Source organism: Trematosphaeria pertusa (genome assembly GCF_010094035.1).
Source record: "Trematosphaeria pertusa strain CBS 122368 unplaced genomic scaffold BU26scaffold_11, whole genome shotgun sequence".
Lineage (NCBI taxonomy): Eukaryota > Fungi > Ascomycota > Dothideomycetes > Pleosporales > Trematosphaeriaceae > Trematosphaeria > Trematosphaeria pertusa.
In genome coordinates, this window is record NW_022987222.1 from 214089 (window position 1) to 229542 (window position 15454).

At 56.7% G+C, this 15454-nt stretch overlaps 6 protein-coding genes across 6 annotated transcripts; 3 read left to right on the top strand and 3 right to left on the bottom strand.

Annotated features, from left to right (window-relative positions):
* Positions 1-4: 4 nt before the first annotated feature.
* On the top strand, positions 5-3421 carry BU26DRAFT_461196 (uncharacterized protein). Its single transcript, XM_033825056.1, has 8 exons — positions 5-454; positions 507-567; positions 615-842; positions 893-2189; positions 2240-2704; positions 2755-2915; positions 2963-3276; positions 3333-3421. The coding sequence occupies exons 1-7, from the start codon at positions 406-408 to the stop codon at positions 3084-3086; spliced, it is 2385 nt and encodes a 794-aa protein (XP_033680843.1). The 5' UTR covers positions 5-405; the 3' UTR covers positions 3087-3276; positions 3333-3421.
* A 265-nt stretch (positions 3422-3686) lies between these two features.
* On the top strand, positions 3687-4470 carry BU26DRAFT_399180 (uncharacterized protein; the record flags this gene model as incomplete). The annotated part of the gene is made up of 2 exons (XM_033822775.1): positions 3687-3875; positions 4057-4470. Coding segments are annotated over 2 exons (603 nt in total), but the record flags the coding sequence as incomplete, so codon positions are not given.
* BU26DRAFT_521393 (uncharacterized protein) lies at positions 4417-7557 on the top strand. Its single transcript, XM_033829518.1, has one exon. It carries the CDS (start codon positions 4862-4864, stop codon positions 7316-7318), a length of 2457 nt encoding a protein of 818 aa, XP_033680845.1. The 5' UTR covers positions 4417-4861; the 3' UTR covers positions 7319-7557.
* A 540-nt stretch (positions 7558-8097) lies between these two features.
* BU26DRAFT_507526 (uncharacterized protein) lies at positions 8098-9222 on the bottom strand (the record flags this gene model as incomplete). The annotated part of the gene is made up of 2 exons (XM_033827004.1): positions 8098-8405; positions 8460-9222. The coding sequence occupies 2 exons, from the start codon at positions 9220-9222 to the stop codon at positions 8098-8100; spliced, it is 1071 nt and encodes a 356-aa protein (XP_033680846.1).
* A 483-nt stretch (positions 9223-9705) lies between these two features.
* Positions 9706-11114, bottom strand: BU26DRAFT_57389 (uncharacterized protein). Its single transcript, XM_033834312.1, has 2 exons — positions 10359-11114; positions 9706-10293 (listed from the first exon to the last, which is right to left on the bottom strand). Exons 1-2 carry the CDS (start codon positions 10772-10774, stop codon positions 9723-9725), a joined length of 987 nt encoding a protein of 328 aa, XP_033680847.1. The 5' UTR covers positions 10775-11114; the 3' UTR covers positions 9706-9722.
* Positions 11115-11995: 881 nt separating this feature from the next.
* Positions 11996-13548, bottom strand: BU26DRAFT_57425 (uncharacterized protein). The gene is made up of 2 exons (XM_033834330.1): positions 13001-13548; positions 11996-12948 (listed from the first exon to the last, which is right to left on the bottom strand). Exons 1-2 carry the CDS (start codon positions 13408-13410, stop codon positions 12183-12185), a joined length of 1176 nt encoding a protein of 391 aa, XP_033680848.1. The 5' UTR covers positions 13411-13548; the 3' UTR covers positions 11996-12182.
* Between the last annotated feature and the right edge of the window lie 1906 nt (positions 13549-15454).

Sequence of the window (15454 nt, forward strand, 5' to 3'; positions counted from 1 at the left end):
TCAATCAACACCCCCGCCGTTTCAATCATCGCAGATTAAACATTCCCACCCAGACCTCATCCAGAGTGCCCATGTGACGCTGCAGCCAATGGCGCGTCGCATTATTCTCAGCCGGCCCTTACGTCGGAACAGATTTGGCAAGGGTGCATCTCACTGCGATCCGGTACCTGGAACAAGGCCAGCCTCTTCCGCCGCGAGAGGGAAACTGTCATGCTCTGGGCTTGGCTAATTGGTCTCAACTCCGAACGATGATGCTGCTGCTGCCATCAACCGGGGTAAAAGCAAAATGTATTTAACGCGAGGGCCGCGCCAGCATGGGTCGGGTCCTGTGGCCGCTGCTGTCTGCTTCCCTTGGTCTTTTCGTCCGGTCTGTCCCTGTGTCGCTGCTAGAAGAAGTTCTTCAAGATGAAGGGCTCTAGCTTCTTCAAGGCGGCTTCGCTGCTGTCCCCTCTCTGTGGGTCCCCTGGCATGCCAATTGCTCAATTGAAGAGAACTGACAAGCGCAGTTGCCTCCAGTGCTCTCGCGCAGGGTGCATACACCGACGCTGCCACCGGAATCACTTTCTTGTAAGGAAAAGCCAAGCCTAACGAAGCTTTCTGCTAACTCCCTGCAGCCAGCAATCTGTTGACGAGAGCCAGACCACTGGTGGCTTCCAATGGGGTTATGCATTGCCAGAGACCGGCTCCGGCAACGCCGAATACATTGGCCACATAGTCGGTTCTTTGAGGACTGGCAGGAAGGGTTGGTCAGGTGTCAGTCATGGTGGCGGCATGCCCAATTCTCTTCTGCTTGTGGCATGGCCTGATGGCGATGCTGTGAAGACCAAGTTCGTCTATGCAGGGTAAGTCTAGCAAAATTACCAATTCTAACAAATTCGCTAAACTCCGGCAGAGGATACGTCGCCCCAGATGACTACACCGGAAACGCGACCTTGACCCAGATCTCGCACAAGATCAACGACACGCACTTCGAATTGATCTACAGGTGCCAATGGTGCTGGGTCTGGAACCAGAACGGCGCAGCGGGCTCCCAAATTCCGGATGAGGTCCAAGTCATTGGCTGGGCCCAGAACAACGATGTACCCCCCACTCCATGGAAGTTCCACGACAACGGACAGTCTCAATTCGGTATTGAGGTTGCCTCTGCTCGCAATGCTAAATATACACAATGGGCTGCCTTGGCTGGCAACGGCACAACGACTCCTACGCCGACTCCTTCTGGTGGAGTGACCCCCACTCCGACTCCTACTGGCCCGACGGCGTGCGTTGGCACACCCGTCCCAACCGATACTTATGACTACATCGTCGTTGGTGCTGGTGCTGGTGGTATTCCTGTTGCAGACAAGCTCTCTGAGGCCGGCAAGAAAGTCCTCCTGATTGAGAAGGGCCCGCCATCCCTAGGACGATTCGGCGGAACCATGAAACCCGGTTGGCTCAACGGCACCGACCTTACTAGATTCGACGTTCCAGGTCTCTGCAACCAGATCTGGGTCGATTCTGCTGGCATAGCTTGCACCGACATTGACCAGATGGCCGGATGCGTTCTCGGCGGAGGCACTGCAGTCAACGCTGCCCTGTGGTGGAAGCCCGTCGCAATTGATTGGGATGATAACTTCCCAAGCGGTTGGAAGTCTACAGACATGAAGTCCTCGATTGACGCTGTCTTCAAGCGCATTCCCGGTACTGATACTCCTTCCATGGACGGCAAGCGATACAGGCAGGAAGGTTTCGAAGTCCTTTCCACCGCTTTGTCTGCAGGTGGCTGGAAGCAGGTTGTCGCTAACGAGCAACCGGACCAGAAGAACCTCGTCTACTCCCATTCTCCTTTCATGTACGAGAATGGACAGAGGCAGGGCCCTCTCGGCACGTACCTCGTTACTGCTATGAAGCGAAACAACTTCAAGCTCTGGATGAACACGAGGGCCAGGCGTGTTGTTCGCACTGGCTCAAAGGCTACTGGTGTTGAGCTTGAGGGTGGCTACTGCGGCACTGTCAACCTCAACCCGGGTGGCCGTGTCATTCTTTCCGCAGGAACCTTTGGCTCATCCAAGATGCTCTTCCGAAGCGGTATCGGCCCCAAGGACCAGCTCACCGTCGTCAAGGACAGTGCTGTTGATGGTGCTACCATGATCAACGAGACGCAATGGATCAACCTTCCGGTTGGCCAGAATCTGAACGACCACGTCAATGTGCGTATCACCTCATCTCTTTCCTTAAGAAATTACTAATAACGCTGCAGACCGATCTCGTTATCCAGCACCCCAACGTCTCTTTCTATGACTTCTACGAGGCATGGGATACCCCTAACTCGTCTGATGAGGATGCCTACCTTAACCACCGCTCCGGAATCCTCGCTCAGTCTGCTCCTAACATTGGTCCTCTCGCTTGGGAGGTCGTCAAGGGGTCAGATGGCAAAGACCGCCAGCTGCAGTGGACTGCTCGTGTTGAAGGCCCCAAGGAGAACGACACTCACTCTATGACCATCAGCCAGTACCTTGGCCGTGGCTCTACCTCGCGCGGAACTCTTTCCATCAACGGAGCCCTCAACATCTACGTCTCCAAGGCTCCTTACCTCCAAGATCAGGCCGATACCGACGCTGTCATCGCTGGCCTCAAGAGCATGATGGCGGCTGTTGCCAAGGTTCCGTCCATCACCTGGGAGGTGCCGACCGCCAACATGACCGTTGAAGCCTATGTTGCTAGCGTATGTTTTCCCCCACCGGCGATTATTTTCAGCTGCTGACACCTTTGTAGCTTCCCAAGACTCCTGCTGCTCGTCGGGCCAACCATTGGATTGGCACTGCGAAGATTGGAACTGACAGCGGTCTCACCGGCGGAACGTCTGTCGTTGATACCAACACCCAGGTCTACGGCACCGACAACATCCACGTCGTCGATGCTTCCATCTTCCCTGGGTAAGGCTTCCATCGCACGGGGTCGGACTAATACTGATCAACCTTAGCCACATCACCACGAACCCGACATCGTACATCGTCACCGTCGGCGAGCACGCCGCCGCCAAGATCCTCGCCCTCGGCAGCGGTTCATCCACGCCTACCAAACAGGCTGGTGCGGTACGTGTTTAAAAGATTCTCTCATTTTAAAGAACCAAAAATGGCGGTTAAGGATATGGTGTCGTCACATGCGCCGCTGCACACTGCGCTGGGCTTGGCTATAAACTACGAGGAGCTGATGTTGTTGATTCTACAGTATCAGCAATGCGGCGGCAAGAATTGGAAAGGCCCTACTACGTGTGTGAGCGGCTACAAATGCAAGGTCAGTCCAATCCAGCCTCATGTTTGTTGGAAACGGGGACGCTGACAGTAGTGTAGGCGCAAGGGTCCAAAGTCAGCCGCTGCCTTCCGGCCTAGAATTGTAGAAGTACATTAGGCTACGAGATATTCCTTTTGCTGCAGCACCCGCTTGCTTTTTCTTGTATATACTTCAATTTGAAAGTGTTCACCAAATGCATGTGCCCTTCCTGTGATAACCGGAAACGCGTAAGAGTGCCAAGCCACGATGCTCAATGTGTCCAAGCGCTCTGACACCCAGCCACATGTCGTTCACCTCAAGTCACACCACAACACCATCCCATCGCAAGCAGAGCCTTTGCATCGAGAAACATATTTTCGATCCGTTCCTGAACTGGTACTACTACCTAGGGTACCCTTTCTTGCTCCTCAGATATGACGTCAAATTGTCCCTCGATAAGCTACGCCGATCAACAGTCGGCCTTGTTCAACGTATCGGAGATCTTGCAGCAGCGATGGGAAGATAGCCCGAAGGATGACCGAAAGAGACTGGAGTTATGCTGGGGCTATACAGACTGTGGGGATTGTCATCGGAGCAAGGGGTTCTGCGGATGGTGCGCTATTGTAAGTTCCCGCTCTTTCCGGAGGAAGGGCATGTCCGCAAGCCTCTCTTGTTAGCCACCTTTTTATACATATCTAGCATCTACCTAGATGTGTTATGTCTCGATGAAGCGGGTTAAATGCTCATCCTATACCCATCCTTTGTCTATACCAATTCCATTCCATTAATAACACCGTCCAATAGTCGTCAACCTGCCTTCCCCTCCCCCTCGACCCCCTCTCCCGCGCCTTCCCACTCCTCTCCCCCATGCGCTACAAATTCATCTGCGCAATGGGTCCCGAGCGCTTCGAGCTACGCACATCCGGACTAGGCTGCCAAGTCTCCACCATCACCTTCCTGACGTCCATCGTCACTATCTTCTGCACGCTGTTCGGCGTGCTGGTGCTGTATGGGCTGGTCAAAGCGGGGAAGTGGGTCGCATGGACGCTGAAGGTGAGGAAGGGCGGTTGGGTTGTGTATGCGGATGGGAGGGAGGGGGTTTGGGTGAGGAGGAAAGAGGGTTGGGGACGCTGGTGGAGGAGAGTTAGGGGACAGGAGAGAGAGCGCGAGGCGTTAGTTATTGATGGGGGAACCAGGGACAGGAGCTGGTGGGCTTGGGCGAGGTGGAGGGGATTTGATGGGAGGGGCGGGAGCGCGCAGGTGCCGGAGACGACGCCATTGCTGGGCTGAGCGCTTTCCTACCGACGGTTGGAAGGAAGTCTATCTTCGAGCGGTGCGGGTATGGCGTCATACCCCACCGTCTTTTTCTCTTCATGTCTCGCTCTCAACCTTTCAACTCGCAGTGGACTTCGTCAACGCGGCCTTCACCCCGCCCTTCGCTCTTTTTTTCTCTCACCTCCGCAGGCAGAAAGCCTTTCACCGACCGCCTAGACCGGCCCCGCTCTTCTGCCTTCACCGCTCCTCCTATATAACCCCGCCATCGCCTCCAAACCCTGTTCTCTCCACCACCCTCTACTTCCTTTTCCCAACTCTTTCGACTGCGCGCAGCATGCCTTCGCCAGTCGACACAAACTCCTCCATCACTTACACCCCACCGGGCTCCGACGAGCACACATCCTCGCGCTCAATGAAGGACAACATCTTCGTCAAGGCCCCCGCTAACGTCGCTGTGAAGTGGATTGCTAGGGACGTCGGCGCCCCGGCTACTCCGCCTGCTGCGGCTCACGACACGGATAGCGGTCGCGATGCGCCGAACCGATTCAAGAAAGCTACTCGTACTGAGCCTGATGCTGAGACCTGGGAGCAAGTCCTCGAATCTTTCCGCGACCGTACCCACGCCGAAGCGCGACCGAGATCCGAGGTGAAGGCAGAGAAGAGTCAGACCAACCGTGTGGTGATTGACTCAACCTCCGGTCCCGATGATCAAGACACCTACCTCAAGAAGCGGGGGCAAACACTGCTGAAGTTACAGAAGGACAATATTACTCTTGAGGGAAAGCCTCAGCATATCCAGCCTCAGATGGACAACAAGCGCTCGGATAAGCCTTACTATGTTCTCGGTCCCTGGCCCCAGTCATCACCGACGAAGCAGGCGAAGAACGATAGCGAGACGGAAGCAAAAGTCAAGAACTTGGACGCGTCTACTTGGAAATCCTGGACCTCTCGCCTTCCCGGCGCCGTCTCCACGAACGAAGAAGCCAACTCCGGCTTCAAATATGCCCGCATCCGTACTTATAGTCCATATGAGACCGCTGTCATGGGCACTGCGCCACAGGACCCATTTCAAAACAAGGACCCTGAGTATCAGAACGAATTCGTGAAATTTCTCGTGGAGCAGGCGAAGCTCCATCCTGTCGACTCCTACCATTCCCGCCCGACGCCCGCCGATCAACCTGCCATGGATGCCTCTTGCGGATGCGGACATGAGGACTGCGGTGATTGTGGACCTATGCCCGGGCTGGAACCAAACAATCCGGTATGCCACGGCGGCTGGAGTGCCTGCGGGGATTGCGCCCGCTGCAAGTGCGTCTGTAGAGGCTGGGGCTGCGAACTATGCATCGTCCTCGAAGAAGAGCCGGAAGAGAAGCAGAGCTGCGACGACGGCAGGTGTGGCCGTGAAAACTGTGAGCGCTGTGCTGCTGTTCGGCTCATCTTTTCCGCTCCGGACATCGTCTTCATGCCGCCCGTCTGCAAAGTTCCTAAGACTACAGCCCCCTTGAAAGATACCTTGCCACCCATTGAAGTGCTAAATCAGCCTCCTCCTGACAGCAATGCTGAAGCAGCGCCCGCTCAACGCCAGTTTAGGAAAGCCAACGATTACCCTGACGGCTATGACCGATGGGACCGCTACTGCCCGACCCAAGGATTCGACGAGCAAGAGGAGCCTAAAACTGCTAGCGGCTGGGATAACGGCAACGCCGGTGCTGGCAAGGAGAACGGGGGCGACGAGCAGCACAGCGTGCAGGTGTGTGTGATCTGCAAGAGGCGTTTCCATTTCGGCCCTCCATTGACCTGCAAGGACAACTGTCCCGCCTGCGGACTCTCACTTGATCGCAGCTGCAACGGCTGCATGAACGATGCGGATGTTGAGCGCTTCGCTAGAGTGCGCAATGGTTGGATTGCCTCGCAGCTGCCAACGATAGAGCAAGCCCTCCGTGTCCTTCAGCTGAGCACGCCGGTTTCCTTACATACCGTCAATAAGAGGCTTCGAGAACTCATGGAAGACCATCCGAGTTGCGCCACCGAGTATGCGGAAGCGTATGCCGTCGTTCTCAACTCCAAGCCCGGCGTCGATGGTCCCATCATATCGGACTGCGGTGATATGAGGGGCGGCAATAAGGATGATGGGGGTAATGAAGAGATTGGCGTGCGTCTCGGCGGGGCTGGAATGGATGCTGAGGATATCGAAGCTTCTTCGTATGACTGCGCGGCTAATTGCTACTGCGATCTTTGCCTCGGCGAGCGTGTGCAAGAGGATATCGGAGACGACGACCTCCCAGCACCAGGAATGGGCGCACCACTCGATGAGCAGGAGCCCGCGCTTCACGGTGATAACCACCAGCGCGACGCAACCCAGCCCGAGCAAGACCCGCCCACCCCGAAACCCCTCACCGTCACCTACTGGGCCACCGTCGAATCCGGCAACCACATCATCCACATCCCGCTCGACGCGACCCACGTCTGCGGCCCCGAGAAGAAGATCGTGAACACCGGCATGCAGAAGGTGTGGAAGTGGGTGCAGGAGAAGGGGCTGGAGGATAAGGTGGGGTTGCAGAATGCGTTTGATCTGGCCACGGAGATGCAAAAGGAAGGTGTCAAGCACGAGGAAACCGAGGAGGTCCAGGGCAAGAAGGTCAAGGATGAGAATGTGAAAGCGGCAGCGGCTTATTTCAACCCGTTCCGCATCGCGTCTCCTCCGCCGTTCAGGTGGGGAGATCTGGAGGTTCCGAGGTCTCGCGCTGGAACTGAGTCGACGTGGGGAAGCGATGGCGGATGGCGGGCGTGAGGTGGTTGTGCCCGGGCTGCTTGATTGCCTGGGGATCGGGATTAGGGTCGTACAAGCGCGCAGATGAGGATGGTCTCAAGGGACGCCGGTGCTCGATAACCATAGTCCGGTTGCTTGACTTCTTCATATTGCATTACTGGAGTCTAGGCTCTTTCCCCACGCTACTAACGGCTGGCTATACATGGATAGCTTCTCCCGAAAGCATCCTGGCAGGGTAGACTGCTTTACATAGAAAAATCAGAACTTGTAAAACTGCACATGGATAAGACTTCTGCACCAGTGAGTAAGGTAAAAGGAGTGCGTGAGTGATCATTAGTACAGTGAGGTTATCACTTTGTGGCAAGACTTCAGAGCCAGTTTCCTAATTGCTCGTATCGAGACGCACAGCAACCACGCACAAAGGGAATCGAAGAAAAGAGCAAAGTTGTCAAGTCTGAGAACAGAACCAAGGAATGCCTCTTCAAACCGCATCATCCTCACTGCTCTATAGTGAGACAACCGCGCTGCAAGCTTTTCCGAGATCTTCACGTAAACCAGCAAAACCGCAGAGTATGGGACACAGGCTCACCGGCGAGGAGTTTATATTTTACGACGTGCGTCTTTCCCTAAGCTGCACATCACTACCGGCCTTTTACGCCCTCCCAGAGGAGCTTGTCGGTGCAGACATCCCACTATACGATATCCTCGACGAATACTACCAACATCATGCAGCCATAGGGTTGCCTCGCAGCAATGACCCCCCGACGGAGAACATCCCTCGCAGACGTCTCAAAGCACACCTACGCGTTGAATAGAGGTCCGTCCCCCTGCTTTCCAACCATCTTCCCAGCGAGCTCGACAACATCCTCCAATCGAACCTTGCCAGTGCAGCCCCTGGACGCCATCCACCCCCACAGCTCCTTGGTGGTATCCAGCATCTTGCTCTCCTGGCCCCGAAGGGTGGGTTGATTGATGCTGATGTGTACTTTCTCCGTCGGGGTTTCCAGGGTCGCGGTGTAGGATAGCTTGAGGACACCGTGGCTGGGGATTCCTTGATTGGGAGGAGAGTTCTCGGAGGGCGTGCCGATGGGCTTGTAGGCTTCGCTGTCTGAGTGGATGTTAGTGCGTGCTTTTGGGGAGGGGAAGGGCGACGAGAACACACCGCTGATGCAGAGACGGTCAGTCTTCTTCTCGAGAAGGGAGCTCGCATCGATCTTTCCATCTATCTTCCCGGCGTCATTGTCCTTGTCCAAATGACCAGTGACCAGGTGTGCGATCGCCTCCGGAACATCGGCATGCTTCGCCCGACGATCCACGTGCCAGAGCGGAGTGCGCAGGCTAGGGTGAGGAAGCAGGCCAGCCTTCCACTGCGCTGCTAACACCATCGTCCGGAAGCCTTGGAGCGTTGCGTCGTCCTCGAGATAGCCGTCATTGTACTGCGACGTCTCCACCCGCTTCATGGCACGCTTCCCCTGCGCTGGACGAACATAGCGGGTGTGCCTGGTCGTCGTTGTAACCATCGGATGCTTCAGCTCGAGCACATCGCCCGTGATGAGATAGCCTCCTCCGTCGACGGTGACCTCACTGGCGGCGACGTAGAACTCCATAGGGGAGACTAGGTACTCTTGCAGCGTGTTGCGGTGCGTGGGACCGGGAGAGCTAGAGAGACGTGCTGCGGCCACGGCCACGAGAAGACGAGTGGAACGGGCCATGTCGCTGTTCGCGTCCAGTACGAGAGGCCACGTACAGGAGGAGGAGCCGAGTAAGGCGGGGTGGGTGTCCATGGCTACGTCTAACTCGCGCCGGTTGATGGTATGCGGGCCTTCGTCGAGGCCTTCTAGGACCTTCAGGCAGGCGCGGATTGTCTCGCGGGGAAAGATCTGGAGGCGAACGTACTCGCTAGCGGGGTTCGCGTTCAGCGCCATTGTAGAATTTTCGGCGGGTGCTGCTTCTGTGGTCGGAGAGAAGCTCTGTGGAGGGAGACGTTTTGTGCTTTGTTATGGCGCGGCGGCCGGTTTGAAAGGCGGAGAAGCGAATGGCGCACGTGCGTTGACTTTCACTCACGCTCACACCAGCCGATCAGTCTAGCGCGAGCTTAATCTTCGATCGTTTTCCGGTAGGGGAGAAGTGAATATACTTCTTCATGCCCTAAACAACAACAACAACACCTCCACCGCCATGTCACCCTCGCCCTCCAAGCCACCTCTTTCCAATCTCACGAACAGCACCACCGCAAGTCGACACAGCAGACAAACCCAAGAACGACGACTGCAAACGCAAGTTCATGTGGGCTATTCGGAAGGAAAAACGACCCTGAGGCTACCAGAACACGACGGCGTGGAGACCGTTGAGCTAGCTAGCTGGCTAAGGAGGCCCCAACTCACTGGGTGAAGTTCTATCAAAACCTGAGCGCGGGGAATAGCTCTTAGAAAATGAGGGCGTCGAGGTATCTAAAGTCCTCAGCGTTCTCGTCTCGGACGCCTATCATTCCAGGGAAGCCACAGTCGTAGGCAGTGCCGTAGCGGATCAGGATGCCGGCCTTTCCCGCAAGTTTTACAAGTCTCGTTTGAGGCTCGGACAAGCCAGTCTGCTCTCTAAAGGCGCTCCAGAATGCATCCCTTAGGCCATCCACGCCGTCGAACCATTTCCATCCGCCAGAGCCCATGCTGCCGAGGGCGCTCTCTAGTGCGTAGAGGGCGAAGCCGAAGGGTAGGATGCTCGCGCTGGGCCAGTCAACAACGCCTGTGATTTCGCCGCTGTCGGGATCGACCAGGATGTTCATCTCGTTGAGGTCGCTGTGCGTGAGGACCACGGGATAGCATCCGTCAAGGAGCGCTGGCAGGGCGGCTTGTATTTCGGTGACGGCGGGCAAGAAGCGTTTTGGGAGGGTGTTGGCTAGGTATTCGAACCTGGCGTAGCATTCGGTGCTGATGGCAGACGTATTGGCCAATCTCGAGCTTGCTAGCTTGCCCTTTTGCCACGACTGCGCGAAGAAACTTCCATTTTATGTTAGCGGGTTGACGCGAAGAGAAGAGGTGAAGATATAGTAGTCTCAACGAACCTCGCTAGGCTGTACACGGTATTCAGTCGTTTATCGCGTGTGAGAGAGGGGCGAGCGATGATATAGTTCTCTCCACGGAGCCTGTCCATCTCGTATATTGCTAGCGGTGAGCCGCTTGGATCGCCAACCCACCCGAGCTCAGAACAGCTAGGCACGACATCTCCGTGAATGTCTTTTGCCAACTCCAACATGTTCATGTCTAGCAAAGCAGTCTGCTCTCGGAATTGAATGATCTTGTTGCCGCTTGGGCCTGCAATTACGGTGTAGCTGGTCAAGCCTTGGATGTTAACTGGCTGGATCTGTCCTCCATATCTTCGGCGGACAAAGTCATCGCATTGTATCTTAGACGACGACGCACCAGCCTCGGAAAAGAAGCTATCGATGGCGTTGTTGAGAGTGTAGACCACATTAGGCATGGCTGACGGTACTGGGGCGAGATGACGGGATCCTCCTCGTTGTGTCTAGTGCTCGTTGGACGGGAAAAGTTCCGATTGGGGGAAACGTGGAGCGGAGCGCGCAGCAGAGAAAGAAGGCACACAGTCGGGGCAAGAAAAGCTGCGAGTGGTGAAAGAAATTGTTGCGCTGCGCTCGTTTTGGGTACAGCGTACGCGGCACGTGACGGTGCCCCCTTATTCAGCCGCTCACCGCAGATGGGCGCGCGCCTGGGAGTGGCCAGGCCCTAAGGCCCGCTCAGTCCCAAACTTGCGATCACACTCGTTATAGGCATAATCAGAGGTCTGACGCCGTGTAATACGGTGGATTGTGTTTTCGAGGTGTGCTGCAAGGCGTGTGCGTACACGAAGCACGTGCGCCAAGCCCAGCTGTCCGAACTTCCATAGAGGGTGACGGTACGCTGGTGGCACGGAAAACTGGGTTGATGGACAGTTTCCACGACGGAAACTGGCGCTAAGGCTGAAATGCCTGCTAGGTGCGAGAGACTTAGGAAGAATAGTGACACAGGTGGGTGTGGTAGCAAGAGCGATTTTCTCCTACATGCATGTACCCACAACACACATGCTACCTAAGAGACGGAAACGTCGACAAACTTTTAGTGATCCGATTCCCAATGCAGCCGCCCAATGCCCAGATGATGCAGATCATGTCGACATTGCCCGTGTATGCACCAAGGAGACAGATAGTAGTAGTAGAGAAACCGAAAGGGGGGCGACAGCAACTAGCGGGAAGCCCAAGATCCATAGCGCGTAGTAGAAGGGGGCGAAGGCATCCGAGGTTAGGAAGCACGGGACGACGGAGTGCTCGGTCCAACAGAGACCAGGGACGAAGGGAAGACGAGGACGGCTAGATATGGCAGTAAGCGCGGCCCAGCCTCGTGTATGTGTACCAAGCAGACGCAGCGCCCGAGAGAAGAAAGATAGCCGAAGCGGAGATATGCCCGGAAGCGATAGTGGGGGTCCCAAAAGAGGAAAGTCAGGTGACGGAAAGATATGCATGAAATACTTGCGTGCAGCCAACAAGCGAGGGCCGAGCGATCCAATTTTATACCATGGTGCTGAAGATCAAGGCGATGCCGAGATAAGGGTCTGTATGCCGAAAGATCGCTTTTGCGGAGTTGTCCAAGCGCAAGTCGCGTCTGCTAGGGCCATGAACTGCTGAGACGCGTGTCGCCGAATGGAGGTCGAATGATCGCCGCCGTTGGAAAGCCGTCGAGTCTGACCAGGCTCCCTGCAACCCCTCTCGTTTGCTCCTCAGCTCCTTCCCCGATCGGTCAGAACAGGCGTTCGTAAGCGACAGTCCAGGTGACCTCGTAGTTCGGGGTGAGGCTCGCTACATCCCACTCCGCCCGCTCAGCATTGCGGATGTGGGCTAGTCCGGCGTGGATAACACGCCATTTTCTGCGCCGCGCAAAGCGCCCAGAGCACGATTCAGCTCGTCCTCACCGACCATGACGGTTCCTGCACGAGCCGTGCTGAGGTAGCTCATCTCGACTGGACTTTCGAGCTGACCGGCGGTGCCTCCCACGAGACGTCCGGCTACGCCACACACGATACCGGTGCTTTCCATAGGCAGTTCGCGCAGATCGAGCGTGATGGGAATCAGGAAGTCATCTTTGGATCCGAGAAGGATATCTTGAGTGAAGTTGGGAAGGAGCGTGTGGTCGAGAAGGAGCGAGGCTGGCTCGGTATCCGTCAGTGTCAGCGACAGGAACCGAGGATACGGCGGTGAGATGAGGCACTTGACGAGACCGAGATGCAGTGCGTCGTCCGCAGCGCTCGTCATGCTGTTACGATTTCGGCTCTGGCTCATCCCATTCGCGCTGTCCCTGCGGCCGGCGCACTGGACAAGGCGCAGACCGGAGTCCACCGTAGGAAAGATGTTCCGACGTTTCAGGGTGGCGAATGTGCGTGTCTGCAGCTCCGATATCGTCGCCGGAGGAGGCGTGCCCGGAGGCTGGACTTCGAAGGATGATGTCGACGAATGGTTGCGACTGTGGGCGCTCGGATTGACGTAGGATGATGTCTGGTCCTCAAATTGAAAGCCTCGCTCTTCGAGGGCGTGCACGACTTGCACCCTATACCGCTGGGGCACGAGAATGTAGTCGGAGAAGTATGTTGTGATGAAGAAAATCGAGCTGGGAGTGGTCAGACATCAAATACGCTGATTCTCAGTCGAGGACGACTTACATGCCAGCTAGAGCGAGCGGGCTCGTTAGTTCTAGGACGCGCTGACCTGCATCGAGACCCTCGCCATCAATTTGCATTACTACGTAGTCCTCGGCAGTAATGGCGCATTGGGCTTTCGAGACAGGGTCGAGCATATTCAGGGCTGGAACGAAGAGCTCATTGGCAAGAGCGCGGGAACATACCACAGAACACTCTATCGCGGTGATTGAGATGTTCACGAATGGGTGTTCGTACGGCCAGCCTTTCGGTGGTTGCACGACGCCGTTGCCGTTGGCGTTACCGTTGGCGACAGCGCTACCATGGCGGGACTCATTGGGAAGCAAGAGCTGAAGGATGGTCTGGAGAAAGTTGGAATAGAGGTGCAGCGGGATGTGGATGAGGGCCAGCTGCGTATCCTTGAAGGTGAGCATGGTGTTAGTTGAGTTCCATCAGGCAGAAAAGTTTTGTGTTGGGGGCAAATATAAAAAGTAGCCCTACGGAACGCCGTGCGGGCGCGGGCGCGGGCGCGGGACGGCAGCCAACCACGATTAGGCAGGTATAAGACACAAAACTTTATCGAGGCGTGGTGCACCGCGGTGCATAAGGGATGACGAGAGGCAACATACTAGAAATTGGATGTGTGCACTCAGCAGAGTCATGGAGGACTCCATTACGTGCAAAGGCGAGAGATAAGAATAGCCCATCCGATGACGACCGGTCTCGTGGTCGTGGGGAACGGTGCCTGCAGGCTCCCAGCGTCCCTGGTCCGACGAAGGCAAGGAAAGGTCCGGCAAGGCTTACTAGCCAAGGCCAGAGGGGAGGTTAGAGAACGGAGGAATAAGCAAGCGTATCGGAATTCGGTGACACGAAGAAGCAATATGGTTCCGAGCACGGCCGTGATAGGTAGCAGGCAGTGTGCGATTCAATGTGCGGGGGAGACGAGCACAGATGCAGGTTTCAGCGATTGATGTGCTCTGCGGGGAGTTAGCATTGCTCGGAAGACGGCATGATGGGACGCACCTTGTCCGACGGGCCAGTGAGAAGTGTCGTTTTTGAAGTTCATCCCCAAGAGCGTGCTGTTCGGGGTCTTGCTCGTGGAGAGGTGTAACGCTGGAGGGTGGGAGTGTGGGCGACGGTGCGCTGGACCCTTTTAACGCAGCAACCTAGTGGATGGGGCGGGCGAAGGCGTGGAGGAGAGTGTCACGACGATAGGTCGAGGTTGGTTTGGCCGCACGAGCCGCTGAAAGAAAGTTTTGGCGCTGGACCAGACGGCTACGGGAGCAGTCTGGGGTAGCGATGGCGTGGGGAAGCAGGTCGGCTTTCCGCAATTGGCCGGCTGCGTCGTGGATCGCGCAACCCGCAGAAGACCCTGCACGCGGTTTCAGGGCGGCCTTCCGAGGGCAACGCGTGCCGGCCGGGCGTGGGGTTCGCAATGGAGTGGAATTGGATGGACGAGAATACGGCGGGCGCGCGAGAAGGCGGGCAGCGCGTGCAGCGGGTGTTGCTGCTGACGACGGCAGAGGGCGGTGGTGAGAGATGAGGTCAAAGGCCGGGGGTGTGTGGGCAAGACAGATGGGCACGGGGGGAGGAGAAGGCTGGGCTATGGGCGGTTCAGCGATTTAAGTGATTCAGCGTGCTAGAGCGGAGCTAAGTCTCGTGAAGCCCCGTGGACGCTCCGGAGCGGTTGACGCGAAATGGGCACTTCCGAGAATAACGCCTCGACGGCGTGGCCGCCATGCTGGAACGAGGGCGCGAGGATAAGGGCGACGGCGGGCGGCGGGCTGGCGAGTGGAGATGGGAGGGTCCTGCACGCAGCAGAGGACTGCACCTGGGCAGCCACGAAGTCTTTGTCCCCGCGGTCATGCTCCACGCTTTGCCAGTCGCTCTGGTGACCTCACGCCGTACGCCTCGGCCTGTCCAGTACCTGAGTGTACCTGACGAGCATCACACACACTCCGGATGCCTCAGGCGGTGGCCAGCCCTCGTCGATGTCATCTCGACAGACGCATAGGGCTGATATCGGGCAATCTCGCGGGCATGACGCCATGCACTCTCGGCCAGCAGACATGCGGATTATGGCCCAGCCGACGCTGCCGCCGAGCGCACTACCTCCACCGTCGTCGGCTCACGATGTCCGCCGCTCGCTTGTCCATGGTTGGACGTCGCAGGTCCAGATTGCGTGCATGATGTGGTTGGCATTGCTCCCTGAAGCGCTTCCGGACTCGTTTTGCTGATCTGGAGCAGGCGAAGTACCACCAGCCTCGCCCGTCCAATAGCGCGAATAGCCGCAGCTCGTGGGTGTCCCGTAAAAGAGCTCGTTATGCAGTAGCATCGTCCAGCAAGCCGTAGTCGTCCCTTCCAAGCCGTCGTGTAACGAGGCCCCGACTACCCCGCAGCCACCACCACGCTCATGACTCTCTGCACACTCGACTCCGGTCTCACTGGCCGGCGAGCAATGACGTACGACGGCTTCCC